The sequence below is a fragment of the Trichosurus vulpecula genome, chromosome 8 (genome assembly GCF_011100635.1).
Source record: "Trichosurus vulpecula isolate mTriVul1 chromosome 8, mTriVul1.pri, whole genome shotgun sequence".
NCBI lineage: Eukaryota > Metazoa > Chordata > Mammalia > Diprotodontia > Phalangeridae > Trichosurus > Trichosurus vulpecula.
Genome location: NC_050580.1, coordinates 229,588,004 through 229,608,306, shown reverse-complemented (window position 1 = coordinate 229,608,306; position 20,303 = coordinate 229,588,004). Strand labels below are relative to the sequence as shown.

Here is a 20,303-nt window from a genome sequence, read left to right as displayed (position 1 = left end):
GATAAAATGATCCAGTCAACATTAGTTTTATTACTTCAAGTCCTTTTCACTTTTAAAATTCTATACATATAGATAACAGGTATGATCTTGGTCCTGGATTATTTAAATATTCTATCAAATATATTACGTGATTTGGAGGTAATGGTAATGTTGCAGATCACTTAAAATAATCTTCCAATTGTTAAAATTTTTCAAAAGCTCTTTCTTTACTTTCATACTTAGAATGCATCTGTCAGCAATGAGAATGAATTGTCTAAGGAGCTTACTGTTAGTACTATTGACTTGTATATTCTATTTTTATTTAGATTTTCACTTTGTTGCAACCCAATTTCCTTCATATCTGGTCTAATATTATTTAGACTCTGAATAATCATTTGGTTATGTATTTCACTTCACCATGAAGATGTCATCATTTATTACCCTTGAATTAAGCCCAGTATTTGGCATCCCTTGAACAAGTTACCTTGCCATTGACATTCTTTAGTTGCTTCTGTAGTGACATCACTTCCTGTTTTAAGGCTTCATTTTTCTGCTGGGTCACTTGTAGGTCTGAATTCATTTGGGAAATCTGAATGTTAGCATTCTGTAGACAATCATCTAAATTCTGAACCTGAATTCCAAGGACAAATATGTACTTTTATGTTCATTAACAAACCATATGCCTTCTTTTGACATTTCATCACTGAGCATTTCAATAATATAGCTATGAATACAATGGAATTGACAAGATAGCTTGTCAAGGTTCCTTCCACTTCTACACAGCAGAGAAAGTTCTTGCTTTATGTAAGTGGACTTTTCTGTACAGATGTCTACGTAAAGAGATTTTTATGTAATGCAAACTTGCACAGGTCTGGGGAAGGGAGAGGGGGCAGGAAGAGAGCTGCCCACTTGTGGAGGGAAGGGGCCAGAACATTTTTAAAGGACACATGGGGGACAGGGACAGAGAAGCCAGAGCAAGAGGTGGAAGAAAACAGAGGCCAGGGCTAGTAGCTATGTGGGGCTCTGGCAGAACTGAGTGAAAGAGCATGGGGGAGTCTGACATGTGGCAGCCAGACACAAACAGGAGAGGACAATGAACATGTGGGGGCTCAGAGACAGATGTGGTACCCCAGCACAGATGGACACCCAGGGGCTATACAAGCTGGTGGCAGATGGTGTCGAGAAAAAGAGAGAGCACGATACTGTACAGTAAAGTTAACATAGTTTCTTTTTTAGAATGTGGATTTCTTTCAGAATTCTTTACATAAAATCAATTTATGTAAGACAGAATTGTCTGTATTATAATTCAGCAATTTCATTTTGTCTTTTAGGTCAGTGGAAGACAAGAATTGCCACATTTTGGTGAATTCAGGAAATAAGCTTTAATTTGCTCATATATTATATCTTTCCATCTAAAAAAAGGAATTATAATAGTTCCATAGGTTCCTAATTGAATATGTTATAAACACCTAAAATTTGGATACAAATGTGGCTCATAACACATAATGTGGTAGATGGATGTCCAAAGAAATAATACTTTGTCCTACTGAACCACATAAACACAGGCAGTGCCTTTTGGTACATTAGTTTACTCTGATGAGAACCAAAAGTTTATAATGGCTCATCAACATTCTGATTGAGTCCTTTTAGTCAGTTTTTTGCTACTAGGATGATTTACGTAACATAATGTTGTTCAGTTATCAGTTTAACATTTCTACTCTGTTGTCAATGCTGGATTTGCTACTGAAGACTAGAAACAGACCTCTGTAGAATGTTTTGTTGATACTATACATAATTAGGTAATATTAAATGACTTTCAATGATGGTAACATTTTGAATATGTGGAATCATGCACTGCAAAAATTGCTTACTTGTCAGGTAGGGTTACCAATATTGATTCAAAATTACAATCATTTAAACAAACATATATTGAGCACTTAAAATGTTCAAGACCCTTGAACTGATATGGTTTTAACTCTCAAGAAACTTATAATGTACAAAAGTATTAAAAGTTCAGGGAAGGGAGAGATCACCTTTAGCTATGAGGAAAGATCAGGGAAGGCTTTATGAACAAAGTAGAATGTGAACTGGGCCTTGAAATATAGACAGGATTCAATAGATAGAGATAAATCGGAAGGTTATTCACCTGAAAGTAAACTGAATACAACTATTCAGGCAGAAAAGCATGGAATATAACTGGAGGAATGGTGAACAGACTAGTTTTGTTGGCATATAGGTTAAGAAGGAGCATAATGTGAAATAAAACTAGAAACTCATAATAAGAAGAGTCTATGTTCCAGGAAAAAGAAGCTAGTCTACTCAGTAGGCAAGGAGGAGCCAATGAGCAGTGACTATGATCAATGCTATATAGCATGCATATTAATTTGGCAATTCCACACAGGAAAAAAGAATTAGTGAAACCTGCTAGGGAGTGATTGCAACAGTCCAAGTGAGAGGTAGTTAAGATGTGAATTAGGATGGTGTCAAATGGAGTAGAAAGGAACGGAAGTGAACTGAGGTGAATGGAGGTAGAAATAATGAAAGTTGGTAACTGATTAAATATAAGGGCAGAGGGAGGAGAAAAAAACTGATTGTGAAGTTTTTGGCTAACGCTTTTAACAAAAAGAGGGAAATCAGGACGTGGGGAAGGTTTTTGGATAAAGATGATGAACTATCCAGGTGACAAAACTATCCAGGGAGAGATATACATCTGGAGTTGAAAAGATGGTATGGTGCTCATGAGAGAAGTTGAAGCTAGAAATATAATCAATGGCCATGAGGTAATGAAATGGTAATTTAAAAAAGAAACATCACTTTTGTTTATTAACTCCATATTCTTGTAAAATTATGTTAAAAACACATAACAAGCTTACGTTTGATAGTTCTGAGTTATATTGGCTGAATTCAGAGTTAAACTGATTTGCTGGTAAAAACAGCTATCATAAGCTTTGTTTAAGATCATAACAACAGGGGGGTGGAGCCAAGATGGTGGCTGGAAAGCAGGGACTTGCCTGAGCTCCCCACCAAGTCCCTCCAAAAACCTAAAAAAATGGCTCTGAACAAATTCTAGAACTGCAGAACCCACAAAATAGCAGAGGGAAGCAGGGATCGAGCCCAGGACAGGTGGACAGTCACTGGGTAAGGTCTATAGCGCACGGAGCTGGGAGAGGAGGGGAGCAGAGCCCAGCGTGGGCGGCCACAGGACCAACCAGACCAGGAGCCGGGTGGAACAGGCCCTACCATCCCGAATCAGTGAGCTCTGGCAGTTACCAGACTTCTCAACCCATAAAAACCAAAGACAACAGAGAAGGTTAATGGGAAAAGCTGCGGGGAGTGAAAGGAGTTCACAGTTCAGCCACCGCCCCAGGTGCAGCAGAGGTGGTGCAGCTACAGAACTACAGATGCTGTTGCTTCTGGCCCCAGGCCCACCTGGTGGGAGGAATTAAGTGGTGGATCAGAGCAGGAGTGCACAGCCTGCTTAAGATCTGAGTCAGATCTGAGTCAGGTCTGAGTTGGCAGTTCTTGGGGAAGGAGGTGTGCTGGTGTGGCAGAGCTGGTTGTATAGAAATAGCTCTGAAAACAACAGCGCATCTCCTCAAGCTTGGAACAAAGTACTCTTTACTCTACAAGCAGTCATACCTTGACAAAAAACTCAAGGGTCAAGTAAGTTGGCTGGGAACATGGCCAGGCAGCGAAAACACACTCAGATTCAGTCTCAGACTTTGGAATCTTTCTTTGGTGACAAAGAAGACCAAAACATACAGCCAGAAGAAGTCAACAAAGTCAAAGAGCCTACATCAAAAACCTCCAAGAAAAATATGAACTGGTCTCAGGCTATGGAAGAGCTCAAAAAGGATTTGGAAAAGCAAGTTAGAGAAGTAGAGGAAAAATTGGGAAGAGAAATGAGAATGATGAGAGAAAACCATGAAAAGCAAGTCAATGACAACAACACCTTAAAAAATAGACTAACTCAAATGGCAAAACAGCTCCAAAAAGCCAATGAGACAGAATTAGCCAAATGGAAAAGGAGGTCCAAAACACCACTGACCTTAAAAATGAGATTGGAGCAAGTGGAAGCCAGTGACTTTATGAGAAATCAAGATGTTATAAAACAGAACCAAAGGAAAGAAAAAGTGGAAGACAATGTGAAATATCTCATTGGAAAAACCACTGACCTAGAAAATAGATCCAGGAGAGAGAATTTAAAAATTATTGGACTACCTGAAAGCCATGATCCAAAAAAGAGCCTAGATATCATCTTTCAAGAAATTATCAAGGAGAACTGCCCTGATATTCTAGAACCAGAGGGTAAAACAGAAATTGAAAGAATCCACCAATCGCCTCCTCAAATAGATCCCAAAAAGAAAACTACTAGGAACATTGTTGCCAAATTCCAGAGCTCCCAGATCAAGGAGAAAATACTGCAAGCAGCCAGAAAGAAACAATTTGGGTATTGTGGAAACACAATCGGGATAACACAAGATCTAGCCACTTCTACATTAAGGGATCGAAGGGCTTGGAATACGATATTCCAGAGGTCAATGGAGCTAGGATTAAAACCTAGAATCACCTACCCAGCAAAACTGAGTATCACGCTCCAAGGAAAAATATGGACTTTGAATAAAATAGAGGACTTTCAAGCTTTCTCAGTGAAAAGAACAGAGCTGAATAGAAAATCTGACTTTCAAACACAAGAATGAAGAGAAGCATGAAAAGGTAAACAAGAAAAAAAAGTCACAAGGAACTTACTAAAGCTGAACTGTTTTGTTCACATTCCTACATGGAAAGATGATGTGTATGATTCATGAGACCTCAGTATTAGGGTAGCTGAAGGGAATATGCATATAAATATATATATATATATACATATATATATACACATATATATATATATATACGTGTGTGTGTATATGTATATATATAAATATGTGTGTGTATGTATATATGTATATGTATGTGTATGTGTGTGTGTATATATTATAGACAAAGGGCACAGGGTGAGTTGAATATGAAGGGATGATATCTAAAAAAATAAAAATCAAATTAAGGAATGAGAGAGGAATATATTGAGAGAGGAAGAAAGAGAGAGATAGAATGGGGTAAATTATCTTGCATAAAAGTGGCAAGAAAAAGCAGTTCTGTAGGAAGGGAAGAGGGGGCAGGTGAGGGGGAATGAGTAAATCTTGCTCTCATTGGATTTGACCTGAGGAGGGAATACCATATACACTCAATTGGGTATCTTACCCCACAGGAAAGGAGGATGAAGATAAAAAAGGGGGAATGATAGAAGGGAGGGCAGATAGGGGGAGGAGGCAATCAAAAACAAACATTTTCAAAAAGGGACAGGGTCAAGGGAGAAAATTCAATAAAGGGGGATAGGTTAGGAAGGCGCAAAATATAGTTAGTCTTTCACAACATGAGTATTGTGAAAGGGTTTTAGATAATGATACGCATGTGGCCTATGTTGAATGGCTTGCCTTCTTAGGGAGGGTGGGTGGGGAGGGAAGAGGGGAGAGAATTTGGAACTCCAAGTTTTAAAAACAGATGTTCAAAAACAAAAAAAAAAAGTTTTTGCATGCAACTAGGAAATAAGATACACAGGCAATGGGGTGTACAAATTTATCTTGCCCTACAAGAAAGGAAGGGAAAAGGGGATGGGAGGGGAGTGGGGTGACAGAAGGGAGGGCTGACTGAGGACCGGGGCAACCAGAATATAAGCCATCTTGGAGTGGGTGGGAGGGTAGAAATGAGGAGAAAATTCATAACTCAACTCTTGTGAAAATAAATGATGAAAACTAAATATATTAAATAAATTAATTTAAAAATAAAGATTGTAACAACAACGTTACTTGCATCTATTTTAACTGTGTACGGGCAATAACACCAGCACTCAGGAAGGTTGCTAGCACAGTTTCTTTGATCTGCTTTTCTAAGGAAAGCAACTTTAAAGGGTTTACAATCTCATTTTAATTAAACATACATATATCATTCACTTAGTTCTGGGGGAAAAGTCAGCACCGTGAAATTCAGAGCAAATACAAACAGAGAAAATATAAACACAGCAAAGAACCTAAATCAATAGACAGGCTTCTAGCTGTCTTACCAAAGCCATACATACATAGGTACCAGAGAGAGAAGCACCAGCATCTGCGTTTTCAAAGCCAGGGGGCTACCCAGAGTCTCTACATGAACATCCTTCCAATGAGTGATCCCCAGAAGCAAAATGCTAACCTCAGAGTAATATATGCATTTCTTCAGGGTCAGAAGTCATCATAACCATGTGACTCAAACCCATGTGACCTAGGCCTTCCCATGACTTAAGCAGGTCATTAAAGACTCACAATTCAATCAAAGACTCTTGATTGAAAGAAAGGCAAGAGTCAAAGGCACTTGATTTCCTTAGTGCTGAGAAGCACTCCAATACAAAAAAAGCAAAAAGTCCCACCCTGCTTGCCATTACAAAAACCTAACAGATTTCTCAATATATTACCACATTAGAATATTTGTATAAAATAACTTAAATTTTTAGCCTGAGGGCCAATTGAGAAAGCTTAAAAGAAAATACGAATAGTATAAGGTACAACTGTAAACCATCTCTGCCAAGTGAAATTTCAAATTTGGGCATAAGTACATGTATACATTTATTACTCTCATATTTTGATAATTAGGATCCCTAAGATGAGAAATTTTGAAGAAGGGGTTTCAAATTCTTTCATTATACTGTAACCATGCCAAATATTGCTTAAAATAAATAGGTCACTGGAAAGGGTTTAGAAATATGTAATTAAAGATATTTCTTGTGGGAAAGTATTCGTATGTATTACTATGTCAATTGACTTATCTACATTGTTTCTTTTTAGTAAATGAAATAAAACAATACACATAAAAGATGCAGTGACAAGGGCAAAAAAGTAAGAAATCTTTACCTTTTCCTGGGAAGCTGCAAGCTGTGATTTCAATGTTTCATTCTGGTCCTCCCAAGACTTCTGTTCTAGCTTCATAGTTGCAATTTTACTCTCTAGAAAGCTTAATTTTGCTGACTATTACAGTAATAGGGATATTGGGGGGAGGGCAAAACAAAACAAAAGATTAACTTACCTCAAATTTTAAGTCTATTATGTGTATGAAAATAGTTAACTATTAGCAAAATGGAAGTATAGGAAAGAAAGATGGACAGAAATCCTGCCTCCCAGCTTCATTTTAAACACAAATAGTGAAGAAACCAACCTAGGGATTGTGAGATGTTAAAAAAAAATTTTTATTATGTTTCCACACAGCAGGGAGGTTTTCTTCTTGGAGAACTAGTCTCTTTTTCCAAAAACAATTCTCAGAAAAGGGGAAAAAAGTTTCAACTGGGTCTGTAATCAAAAGTGGGGCAAAGGGTAAGCTAGACCTGAAATATGCATGCTTAATCACTTCATGAATATTAACTGATACATCCTGCATAAAATTTTTCTGTACATGCAATGCATAAAGTGAGTAAGGTAATATGATAAGGAGTAGTATGTAGTGGGAGTGGAAGGAAGAGTATAACACAGAAAGATAGAGACCAATCCCAATCTAGAAGGGAGGGACCTTAATCAACTAATCTACATAAGCTGCTCTGCTTCTGTATTGGTGCACTAGTGCAACTTAGTGTGGGGTGCCTGCTTCTTGAGAGAACCATAATAAAGTTTTCCTTTGCTCACTCCTGTGTGAGATTTTGGTTTTGGACATTTCTAACAGCAGGTTTTCTTTTCTTGCCTTATATTCTCCTCCTACCCACATGAGCACTCCTTCTCAGTCTCCACTGTAGGCTTATCATTCATTTATGTTCCATAACTCGGGCTGTTCCATAAATTTCTGCTCTGGACTTTCTTCTCTTCTCCCTTTATATTCTTTTCCTTGGCAATCTCATCATCTCCCATGGGCTTATCATCTCTTATGTTGACTAACAGCTTTAATCTCTCCTGAAATTCAATCCTGTATCACTAACTGGCTATTGGACATTTCTAATACAGACATTTCAAATTCGGTATTTCCCTATTTTTGCCAAATGTATCACAGTTTCCTAGTCTTCCAGTGTTTATACTGACTCCTCATTCGCCTCACCTCACAAATAAAAGTGGTTGCCAAATTTTATATTTTATATCTCCATAACTTCTCTTGTATCTACTCTTTCTTTACCCTCCTACAGCTACTACCTTAGTTCAGGTCTTCATTATCTCTTGCCTGGATCATTGCAATGGCCTCCTAATTGTTCTCCCTGCCTTAAGTCTTTTCCCCACTGTAGTTTTTCCTTCTCACTCCAACCAAAGAGACTTTCATTAAGTGTCATTCCGACCATGTCATTCCCCTTCTCAATAACTCCAAGGGCTCCCTGTTGCCTCTATGATAAAATATAAATGCCTCTATTTAGCTTTAAAAGCCCTTCACATGCTGCACACGGGGCAGGAAGAACTCAGGCAAACCAGAGATCAAATCCTGCCTCACACACTTAATATTGTATGATCTTGAGCAAGGGACTTAATCTAAATTTGCCTCAGTTTCCTTAACTGTAAAATGGGTTTAATAATAGCAGCTATCTTGAAGGGTTGTTGTGAGGATCAAACAAGATGATATTTGTAAAGCACAGTTTCTGGCACATAGTAGGAACTATAATAAATGCTAGTTGTTGTTATCATTATTGTAAAGAATGTGAAGATCTGTAAAATAAGAACATCTGCAACTACTAAATTAAATATATTACCATTGTAATAATGAATTCGGTAGATCTGGTATGGTAGCACCTGAAATATTTTTTGAAGAAAAGTATATATGCTATTTGAAGAAATTAGCTTAACATAGTAGGTACCCCTTCCAAAGTAACAGAGAAAGTTCCATTCATTATGATGTGGAAGAAACAACATTATCACCACATCTATTTAGTTTTTCACCTAGAGCTTTTTCTTTGAACAACCTTTCATTGTAGCTTAACGTTCTAGAAATTTTACTCTGAAAATTAGAGAAAACTAGATGTCTAGGCATCTGAAAAAGAAGAGGGAACAAAATCCTTTCATCACATATCAAGTTGCATTTATAAAATGGTATTTATAAATAAAATATTTTAATGGATAGTAATGTTCCAGGCTGTATACAAACACTAGGATATTAAAATTAGCTTTCACAAAATGTTTCCTGTTTCTGTAGCCTGCTGAACTGAAAGTTAAAAAGTATCAATAAGCATTTTTAAAGAATGTTTTCTGAAATCTAGCTTTAAGGCATAAGAACAGGAATTGTGTTCAATTTTGGTGACAGATTGGACTAGATGGGCACTGAGGTTCCTTTCAACTCTAAAATTCTATAACCCTGTGAAGCTGCTAAAATGTTATTGAAGAGTGAACATATATTAAACAATATGTTATATACAAGCACTGGGGAGAGAGAAGAGCACTAGGATTGAAGAAAGAACTGGGTTTGTTATCATGACACTGAATTAAGAAACTGGGATTTGGGGCTTGAAGTGGAAGAAAAAAAGTGTAAAAGCATCAAAAACCTCTGTGTTAATTCTTTTCCTAACACCATTAACATCCGTTTGGTTTAGGTCAGAAATGACGACGTTAAAAAAACATGCCATTTGTCTGATTGTTTTCCTGTGCTCCCTTGACTTCTAAGAGTCATTATTTTTAATTATATTCATTTTTTTATTTGTGCCAGTGTTCCCTATTTTAAAATTAGCTAAAAACTTAAGTATGTGTGTGTGACTGAGTCAGTCTATGTGAAAAGAATTAATAATTAAAACCTTCTCCATGAGCATAGTATCATACTGTATATCATTCCATATCTTTTGGCTCTGATTTTATTAGAGACTTTGAAGACAGTATTAAATTATAATTTTAAATAACAAATTGTTTGAAAACAATTTCATTTTTTATATCTATTGAAATAAATTTTCTGTAATGGAAGATATACTGCTTCTACATGATTTTAAAATCTGTAACCCTTTCAAAACAAGCCACTAGCAAAGTAGATGAGAACGGACCAGTACCACTGTATGACTTAAATATCAGTTTTTGTTATAAAATCAAGCCAAAACATTTTCTGATGATGTATAGGTTTGGAGTATGTTTGAGAGTATGCCCAAATCAGCTTGTTATTAAATGACAGTGGTGATGGTATATTATCTACCCTAAGAATTCAATGAAATCAAGACATAGCCTCCAAAATAGTCTTAATGAACGATCAGAATCTATTTTAAAAGATAAACATTATTTTTTCTATCTCTCATACATTTCTGGTTTTTTTAACCTTCTAATTTCAAAAATAAAAACAAAACTGATACCTCATTCTTAAATATTTCCTTCCCACATTTAGATTCAGTAGTAGTAGCAGTAGTAGTAGCAGTAGCAGTAGTAGTTGTAGTAGAAAAGAGGACCAATTCCAGTTTTAAATGGAGACAAATTAAGTATACTTGATAGAGTAAAAAAAAAAACCTTGTGGAGGTGGAGAGAAAAGACATCCATACTGCACCATATCCACTGGATAAAAATGGTAGTCCATTAAGGAAGTAACATGAAACTGCTATACAGGTTGCCTGCTTCACTAAAAGTGGCTTGCAATTTCTTCTCACATGCACTGTAAACTCTGGTTTCATTAGTAACCTGTTAATTCTATTTCTACTTGTTTGTTTTCAATGTAAGAGGTTCTATAATTGCAGTGAGGAGCAATGTGGCATACTGGATAGCCAGGCTTGAAGACAGAATGACATAAATTCAAGTTGCACTTTGGACACATGCTAGCTATGTGACACTGAGCAAGTCACTTAACTTTTCAAAACTCTATGCTACCTTCTAAGAACATAAATTATAGAAAAGGTGACAATCTTTATTAGTAGAGACAATTTCCTTACTTGAGAATATCCTATACCAATGAAATCAGGTCCATTTTCTATCCCCTATCCATAATTACTGAAGTGATTTCGGGTCCCTAATAACTGACTTAACAGTACCATCATGGATTAAAGAGATAAAGTATTGTAGAAAGTGGGAAATTTATGATAAAACAGAAAAAGAGAGCCCAGGGTTTTTCTATTACATTGGGCTCCCTTCAATCAAAGGATTAGAGGGTCAGAGATAGAAAACTGGATAGGGTCTTAGAGGAGATGAGGAAACTAAAGACCAAGTCACATGACTTGCTCAGGGCTACACAATTAGTAAGTATCTGAAGTGAGATTTGAACCTAGATCTTCCAGATTCCCAATTTCAGTGCTCTGTCCACTATACCATGCTGCTTTGCTCAGAATCTGTAAAATATGATAAAGAATATCCTATAATTGACTTATATTTCTAGAACAAATGTTGTGGGTTTCACATAGAAGAAGTATAGTGGATTGGAACAGCTAATTTACTTGTAAGTGGGAGAAAAACCACTAATCCAAGCTGTAAGTAATAAAAAAAAAAGCTTTCATATATATATTAGCACATTTGATTTGATCTCTACAACAAGTCTGTGAGATCATCTAGGCAGGTGTTACTATCTTCATGTTACAGTTGAATAAACAGAGACTCAGAATATCAACTGACTTCCTCCAGGCCAGGTAGATAATTAGTAGCAAAACTGGGACTGAAATCTTTGTCCTTTGGTCTCTTGACCATGTCTACCATGGAATTTTCCAAATCATTATTTGAGGCACAAAAAGTAAAAGACTGTCCAAGTTCTTTGCCATGGTAGACATTTAAAAAATATTGGCTGAATCAATATGTAAAGGCAGCACAGAATAGTTTTTAAAAGTACTGAATCAAGAGTCAGAAGATCTAGACGGATGGTGAGTCTACTACTTATGACCTTGGACAAGATCCTTAACCTATCATTAGCTTTGTTGTTTTTAAAGTGAAAAGATTAAATTATATAATCTTTAAAGTCTCTTCTATTTCCTTCAAGGGGTCTTTCCTGATTTCCTCAGGTGTTAGGTCTCCCACCCGCAAACCAAAATAACTTTGTATTTATTTTGTATATGTACTCCAAACTTAAGAGGGTTTGGTTGGCTGGTTGCTGTCCTTCATTCTCAAGGATGACCAAAATGACACCACTATGTTAGAGTCAAGTTACAGTGTGTCCAACAGTGACTAATTAGACCTATATGAGCTCAGAATGCTCTACTACAGCTCAAGCACGAATAGTCCTTTTGGGGAGGATTCTCTAAATTTGCACATCTTGCATTTCTTTTGAGCTACCTCAATTCTGCTTTGCTCATAGAGCACAGCACCTTCTCTAATGACAGCACACCATGCTGGACAGTCCTGTGCCAGCGTCTGCCATGTCATACAATCGATTCAGAAGTTCTTCAGAGAAACCTTGAGAGTGTCCTTGCATCGCTTTTTCTTACCACCATGTGAGTACTTGCCTTGTGTGAGTTCTCCATAAAATAGTCTTTAGGCAAGCATACTTTTGGCATTTAAACAATGTGGCCAACCCATCTTAATTTTGCTTTCTCCAGTAGAGCTTGAATGCTTGGCAGTTTAGCTCAAGAAAGGACCTCAATATCTGTCATCTTATCCCATCAGGTGATTCTCAGAATCTTCCTAAGATAATTCAAATGGAAATGATTCAGTTCCCTGGCATGGTGCTTATATACTGTCCAGATTCCACAGGCATACAACAATGAGGTCACCGCAATAGTTCTGTAGACCTTCAGTTTGGTAGGCAGTCTGATACCTCCTTCCCACACTTTCCTTTTGAGCCTCCCAAACACTGAGTTAACTCTGGCAATGCATGTGTCAACCTCATTATGTGTACATGCCTAGAAAGCATACTGCCAAGGTAAGTGAACTTACTCAAAAATATTCAAAAATTCTCCATTTGCTATAACCAATGGTTCTGTGTATGGAAGAGAGTGGTGCTGGCCGATGGAGCACCTGTTTTTGTGGGGTTAACTGTGAGGTCAAAATTAGCACAAGATGCAAAGAACTGATCCATACTTTGCTTAGTCTCAGCTTTGGAGGCTTCAATGAGTGCACAATCACCTGAAAACAAAAACAAAAAAACCAACTCATGCACCAATAATCCTTCCTCTTTAGTCTTGGCTGGTACCCTTTTCAAGTTAAATAGTCAATGCAGTAGCTGATGCCATGTTTGTTCTCACTGAAGGCATTTGACAACATGGCTGAAAACATGCTAAAAAGCACGGCAGCAATCCCATCCTCATCAACAGGGCTTAACAGTCCCCTGAAGGACAGTCCTGTGATATTGCATATATCAAGGGAGACATGACTCCTCATCAGCTAAGACACTGCTTCATGAGACAGAAATGAAAAAACGTGGAGATGGGGGAAGAAGAGGCAAAGCCCAGATTTTGAATGGTTAATGAGAGATTCCAAAGAGCCATAATCTATGTGGGTAAAAATCAGTACCCTAACATATCCCTTCATTCATAGAGCATATCCTTCATTTGCCCCTAGATATTGCTAAGAGTAGAGTTCTCAGGGAAACAGATCTCTCCCTAGTTAAGCTGAGATTTCATTTCACTCCAGAGCTTAAAAAATATTTATTGACTGGTTACAACATCACTGAGATAATATAAAGGGAGAAGAGGACAAGGAACAGATCCTTGGGGAACACCTATGGTTAATAAAAGTGGCCCAGAAGAAGATTTAACAAAAGAGACCTAGGAGTGGTCAGACCCATAGGAGGAAAAGTAGGAGAGAATAATGTCATGAAATCCTAGGGAAAAGGGAGTATCTAGATGGAAAGAATAATTGAGAATGTCAAAGGTTGCAGATATCAGAGAGTATGAGGATTGAGAATAAGCCACTAGATTTGGCAATCAAGAGATCATTGGTAACTTTGAAAAAAGTTTCAGGTTCAATGATGAGGTTAGAAGCCAGTCTGCAGGAGGTTTAGAACTGAGTAGGGAGATAAAGTGTAGGCCAAGAATTATAGACTGCTTTCTCAAGTTTAGCCATGAAAAAAAGGAGAGATATAGGATGATAACTAGCTGCATTAGTCAAATTAAGTGAGGGGTTTTTAAGCAGTGGAGAGGGGCAGTGAGGTACAGGAGTAAAAGTACAAATAGCCCTCAAAAGGCTTGTCAGAGATGCCGGGTCAGGAGGAAAATGCTAAGTTCTTATTGAATGCCAGGAGATGGAAGAAGTGAGAAAGGAAAAAGTTTAAGATAAAAACAAGCTTATTAACCCTGAACTAGGCATTCCAGGAAACAGAGTGGAAAGGGTATAACTTAAGGGATGTGAATGAGGGAGAAGGAACAAGAGGATGGGGAATAAGGTTTGTACTATGATAAGCAGGGGTTGAGAATCACTAGGATGTGGAGAGTGTTATAGGGTAGGAATATGATAACCACTGAGGAATTAATTCAGATTATCAGTGGCTGGAAAGAAGTTCAAAAAAAGAGACAAGTGATTAGATTTTCAGGATACTCCTTCAATACCCAAACTTGTGGGAGGTGTTGATGAATTTCATGAAATCCAGGAGGACTAACTGAGAGCAGGCAGAAAGGGGTTAAGGTAAAACCTAAGGGAATCTACACAGGAGTCAGGAACTGGTAATTTGAAGAGGCTCAGATCCAGGAAGAACCTCCAGACCACTGAAGAAGGCCTCAGACAGACATAGGCCAGTAGCCTAGGCCCTAGATCCATGGCTAATGAAAAACTTCCTGAGTAGTAATAAGACTGAAGAGGCCACAGGTAGGCAGGCTGGACCCGAGGTTTCCTTGGAAATCTTATAGATAAAGACAGAAGCCACAAGCATTCTTCACATTGAAAGATTTAAGAATCTATGTCAAAGAAATGCTGGTTAGTGGCATCATTAAAGAACCCAGGAGCCCTGATGTATTACTCATGGCGGTGGCATCAAAGAAGAATAAAAAGATATAAATATGTGTTGAATACTAGACTTCAAACAGAAAAATTAAAGTACACTAGTACACTATGCCTTAGTTTCAAGATTCACTGGATTGTCTTCTGGGCATCTGCAGCACCAATTTGGATTAGAAGATCTATCCCACCCATTAATAGGCTATGTGACCTGCTTACATCACAGGAAGCCTAAAACACCTGTGGTGGGAGGAGCCTCCCGACAGGAAAAGGAAGTTATGTCACAGGAAATGCTGAGAGAAAGAGAGAGAGAGAGAGCAATTATGGCTGCCCTCATGATTGTTAGAACTGAACAGGCTGACTTAGCTGTACTGTGAGTTTATCTTTGGGGTGATCGCAGCAGGGGGTTGGAGAAGTTTTAGGATGGCAAGGCTCTAGGTTGTGATATTGTGTGTGGAATGTTTTACTGTTCTGATAGATAAGATAAATGGCTTATGGGATATGGTTCTCTGGTGTCTGAATAAATGGTTTACTTCTACCTTCCATGTGGAAAGTCTCGTATACCTTGCGATACAGAACCACATAGGCATTTTGACAATTATCATCTACTTTGTTATTATTACCTTACTGTTATATTTGGCGATGACGATGGGATCGCAAGGTATAAGATCTCTATTTAAAAGTACGAGGGCTTTAGAAGAAGAAATGTTGTCCCAGGATGGAAGGATGTAACTTACTGTTCCCTTGCAAGGGAATGCTCTAAGGGCACTGGTCTCTGTGAGGACTGGAAGCACAAGCTACAGAGTGGAGTAACTAAGATATTTGGAGCAATGCCTCAGAGAGGTTACAGTTGAGGCAGGAATGGGGATCCCAAAAGCGATCTCTAGACAAGGCTGGATTTTACTCAGAGTCTATCGTATTGTATGTGAACACAGAGACAGAATATTAGGAGAGAGAACTCAGGCTCAGACAGTTGCTGAAACATCTGAGAATACTCAGCCTATACCACATCAAGATAGAGGAACTCAGGTGGCAGAATAGAAGGAAGCTAACAGCCTTGTAAATTCAGCTGGAAGGCAGAGGGAGCCAGGGAGGTCAAGAGTGTACCTCAACAGGGGCAGAGAATCTAGACAGGAGGATACGATTTCAGAATCTCCAGCACGAGGTGATGCTTTGTGGCATGTTACTTCTAAGCCACCATTGAGTGTTACAGTATCACAACAGACTTCTCAAAGAGAAGTGCGCCCCATAGAGTGGAGGAAGCAGGAAAAACAAGATCATACTACTCAGTTTAGGCTGGTTTTGGAAGATTTTACACAGTAGGAATTCACAGACATTTTGAGTAAGTTCACCCAGAGAATGGGAGAATCATTAATATCTTGGATGGTGAGAATCAGTGATGAAGGGGCCGCAGGAGTGTCTGTAGATTCTCTGGATCATATGAAATTCATAAGTATTCGTCAGAACTCTTTTGTACAGCAAGCTTTTAGGGATTATCATTTGCAAAGAACTAAACAAGCAACCAATTTGTTGGCTTTGGCTGCAACAGGCTGTAAAGAGGAATATCCTGCTGATACTATGTGGCCTACTGCAGATAGACCTTGGTATTCAATTAGGGACTATACAAGAAAGTTAAAGGAGGAGGTAATGAAGCCTGCTATTATGTTGCAGAACGCTGAAGTTTATTATGAAACTCTCTTGGGAGTCTCTCATAGGAATTTGATAGGTAAGATGGCACCCTCCATTTATAAACATGTGATTCTGACTCTGCTGATTGCAGAAGTAGGGAACCCTCTTTCAGAAGTGCTGGATAAGATATCACAGTTAAGTGACTTAGGAGACTGGGGAATTAATAAATTTCTTCAGGAAAGAAGGGTACATAGCCAACAGTTTCAACATCAGAATAGAATGACAAGGAAAGAAATGTTTACTGCTCCATTGAAAGCAGGGGTAAATTTTAGAAAAATATATGGTATTCCAACTAATGAGCTATACAAAAATGTACCAAGATAAGGGGCTTAATAGCAAACAGAACAGAGAAGTAAGAACTGCCCCTACAAATCTTACAGATCCTGAACCTTTGTATCCAAGTGAGTCACACCTTCAAGGAGACTAAGGAATAGGCTGAGCCCCAGCTGAGATTAAAGAAACACACAGATGGGATTATAGACCCCATATTAATCTGACCATATATGGGAAGAATAGATCAAATACTGTAACTAGGGCATAGATAGACACTGGGGCAGAGGCCAGCTTGATCTATGGAAACCCTGACAAATTTAAGCATATAAATTCCTATTACCATCACAGGACTAGGAGGGGCTGAAATATTAGCCAAACAAGTGAAACTGATGATAAAAATTGGACAATTGCCTAAGAAAGAATATACTGTGGTAATTGTACCCATTCCTGAATACATCATTGGAACAGACATATTGAAAGGCATGACTCTGAATTTGCCTGAGGAGAGATGTCAATTTGCACTAAGCAAATTTGGAATAAGGAATCTGCAGTAAGGAAATAGGAATTAATACAGTTGTGGTGGGAGAAGTAAAGATGGACCCAATCACTTTACCTGAACCTTCTAAAGTAATTACTTTGAAACAGTATCTTGCGCCAGGTGGGCAAGATGAAATTGTCAATGCTATAAAGGAATATGTTGAAGAAGGAGTATTAGTCCCTACGACCACTCAATGGAATAATCCTGTATGGCCAGTACGAAAGGCAGATGGAACATGGAGAATGTCAGTGGATCGTAGGCAATTGAATAAAGTGATTCCACCTTTCTATGCTGCTGTTCCAGATACTGTGACCTTAATAGAAAGGATCCAGAAATATGATGGGACTTGATATGCAGTTTATTGATTTGATCAATGCTTTCTTCATGATCCCAACAGACTCCAAACAATGGGACCAGTTTGCTTTCGTGTGGCAGGGCCAACAATATACTTTTATATGCTTGCCACAAGGATATCTCCATAGCCCAACTATTTGTCATAGGATTGTGGCTGAACATTTGGATAAATTGAAGTTACCTGGTGTACAGCTTACCTACTACATAGATAATATTATGATACAGGGAGAATGAAATGAAATGAAAAATGAAAAGAAGTGGAGAAGAGTTTGATGCTTTTAACTGAGCATATGAAAAGCAAAGGATGGGAAATTAACCCCGCAAAGATTCAAGGACCAGCTCAAAGTGTAAAGCTTTTGGGTATACAATAGAATACAGGACTGCAAGAAATTCTCCCACAAGCTTGACAGAAGATTCAAGATTTTCCTATCCCCACCAATAAGAAAGAGGCACAAAAGTTCATAGGACTGTTTGGATATTGGAGGCATCACATTCCACACCTTGGACAGATTTTGAAACCCTTATATAAAGTTACCAGGAAAAAATATGAATTTGATTTGGGACTTGAACAGAGTAAAGCTTTCGAAGAAGCTAAAGCTGCTATACAATTGGCTCTGGACTTATGGACTATGCAAAGCGGGGTTTATGGCAGAAACAACAAAGCTGAAATGTACCCTTAGAATTTTGGTCAAGGAAACTACCTTCATCTGGATCATAATATACACCTTTTGAAAAGCAGTTGTTAGCTGCACATTGGGCTTTGGTGGAGACAAAACAACTGACTCTGGGCCATGAAGTGATATTAAGGCCTGGAATCCCAATTATGACTTGGGTAATGAGTACTCCAGCATCTTACAGAATTTGACATGTGCAAGAGGCTAGCATAATTAAATGGAAATGGTATATTCAGAATAGATCGAAGACAGGCAAAAGTGGAGCTTCTGCTCTACATGAATCCATCGCAAGCATTGACATTGACGGAAATGTCAAAATCCCTGAACCAAGGCAACAGTTGGTACAATCCTTGGTAAAATGGAATGATGGATATGATGCATTGAGTGAAGAACAGAAGAAACATGCAAGGTTTACTGATGGGACAACAAAATATTTGGGCCATGAAAGACACTGGAAAGCAGTAGCCTATAACCCATGTACTAAGAGAACTTTGGAGAGTACTGCGATAGGTGGAAGTAGTCAATATGCTGAACTTATGGCAGTACATCAAGCTATTAAAACAGAACAAGGAGAACTGTCATATATTCACTGATTCATGGGCAGTAGCTAATGGGTTAGCTACATGGATGCCTATGTGGAAAAATCAAAACTGGGAAATTCATGGTAAACAAGTTTGGGGCAAAGAACTATGGGAAGATATATGGGACATGTCTTTGGTTACTAATTTGTCAGTTTTTCATGTAGATGCTCATGTGACCCTCACTACACCAGAACATGAGTACAATGCACATGTTGATCGACCAGCAAAGATTGCTACTGAACATACTGTCCCTACTTTGACACCAACTGATGATCCAGTACTAGCAAAATGGGTCCACCAAACAGCAGTCCATTTTAGGGGTCCAGGCCACACACCGGTGGGCATAAGATCAAAGTATTAGTATCTCTTATTCGGTGTTAAAGCAAGTAACAGAGGAATGTCATAGGTCAGTTGGAAAAGGAACGAACTGTTCCTCGGGTAGTAACTGGAGAAATAGCAAGGGGAAAAATTCCAGCCCAGATATGGCAGATAGATTATATTAGAACACTACCCCAAGATAAAGGGTGTAAACTGATATGTACTTGTGTTGACATCTATTCAGGTGTATTAGTGGCTTGTCCTTATAAGAATATAACCCAGAAAAACACCTGTAAGATTCTAGATATTATAAGTCTATATTATGGAACCCCAATGCAGATTCAAAGTGACAATGGTTCACATTTCAAAGGTAATAAGATAAAGAGATATTGTGTATTGAACAATATAGAGTGGATATATCATATTCCATATTATCCACAAGCATCTGGGTTGATAGAAAGAATGAATGGATTGTTGAAAGAACAGTTAATAAAGTTAAGTTCTAATAATTCGTATCAACATTGGAAGGATAATTTGTTCACTGCTTTACATAATTTGAATAATAGACCATTAGGAGGAAGTATACCTCTGGCCAGAATGATGACCTCAAATCTGCAAAACAGCAAACACATAAGATCCAAAATATTGAGTATTGGACTGTGAGGGAAGAAATCCCACCACTGTATCCAGAAATACCTGGTTTGGCAGGATATGATTTACACTGTTGAGAGAACTTTCGGTTGGATAGAAAAGAGATAAGAATAATCTCTGCTGGGATATGTATGAGAATCCCTAAGAATCATTTTGGACGGATATTACCTAAACCAGGATTAGCAGGTCAAGGAATACATGTATTGGCTGGAGTGACAGATTCTAGTTATCAAGGAGAAATTATTGTGACACTCCAGAATTTAGGTGAAGAACCTATATAGTTGTGTAAAAATGATAGAATAGTTCAATTGATTATTATTCCTTGTGAAATAATACCCCTTATGAAACCTATCCCTCCTTCCAAAATAACTATCAGAGGAAAGGAAGGATTTGGTTCTACTGAAAGAATAAAATTTGGAGCTAAAGTATGGGTAAAACAGAAGCTGGACGATGTTCCAAA

General features: G+C 38.0%; 1 protein-coding gene across 6 annotated transcripts in view; it reads right to left on the bottom strand.

Annotated features, from left to right (window-relative positions):
• Positions 1-20,303, bottom strand: part of NIN (ninein) — a 229,254-nt gene that overhangs the window by 59,448 nt on the left and 149,503 nt on the right. For 5 of the 6 annotated variants that reach the window (XM_036734513.1, XM_036734512.1, XM_036734517.1 and 2 more), the window contains 2 exons: positions 6,906-7,019; positions 464-610 (listed from right to left, as the gene is read on the bottom strand). In XM_036734513.1, the coding sequence (XP_036590408.1) occupies positions 464-610; positions 6,906-7,019 (261 nt within the window). The remainder of the gene's footprint in view (positions 1-463; positions 611-6,905; positions 7,020-20,303) is intronic. The other variant, XM_036734515.1, reaches the window with a different exon arrangement.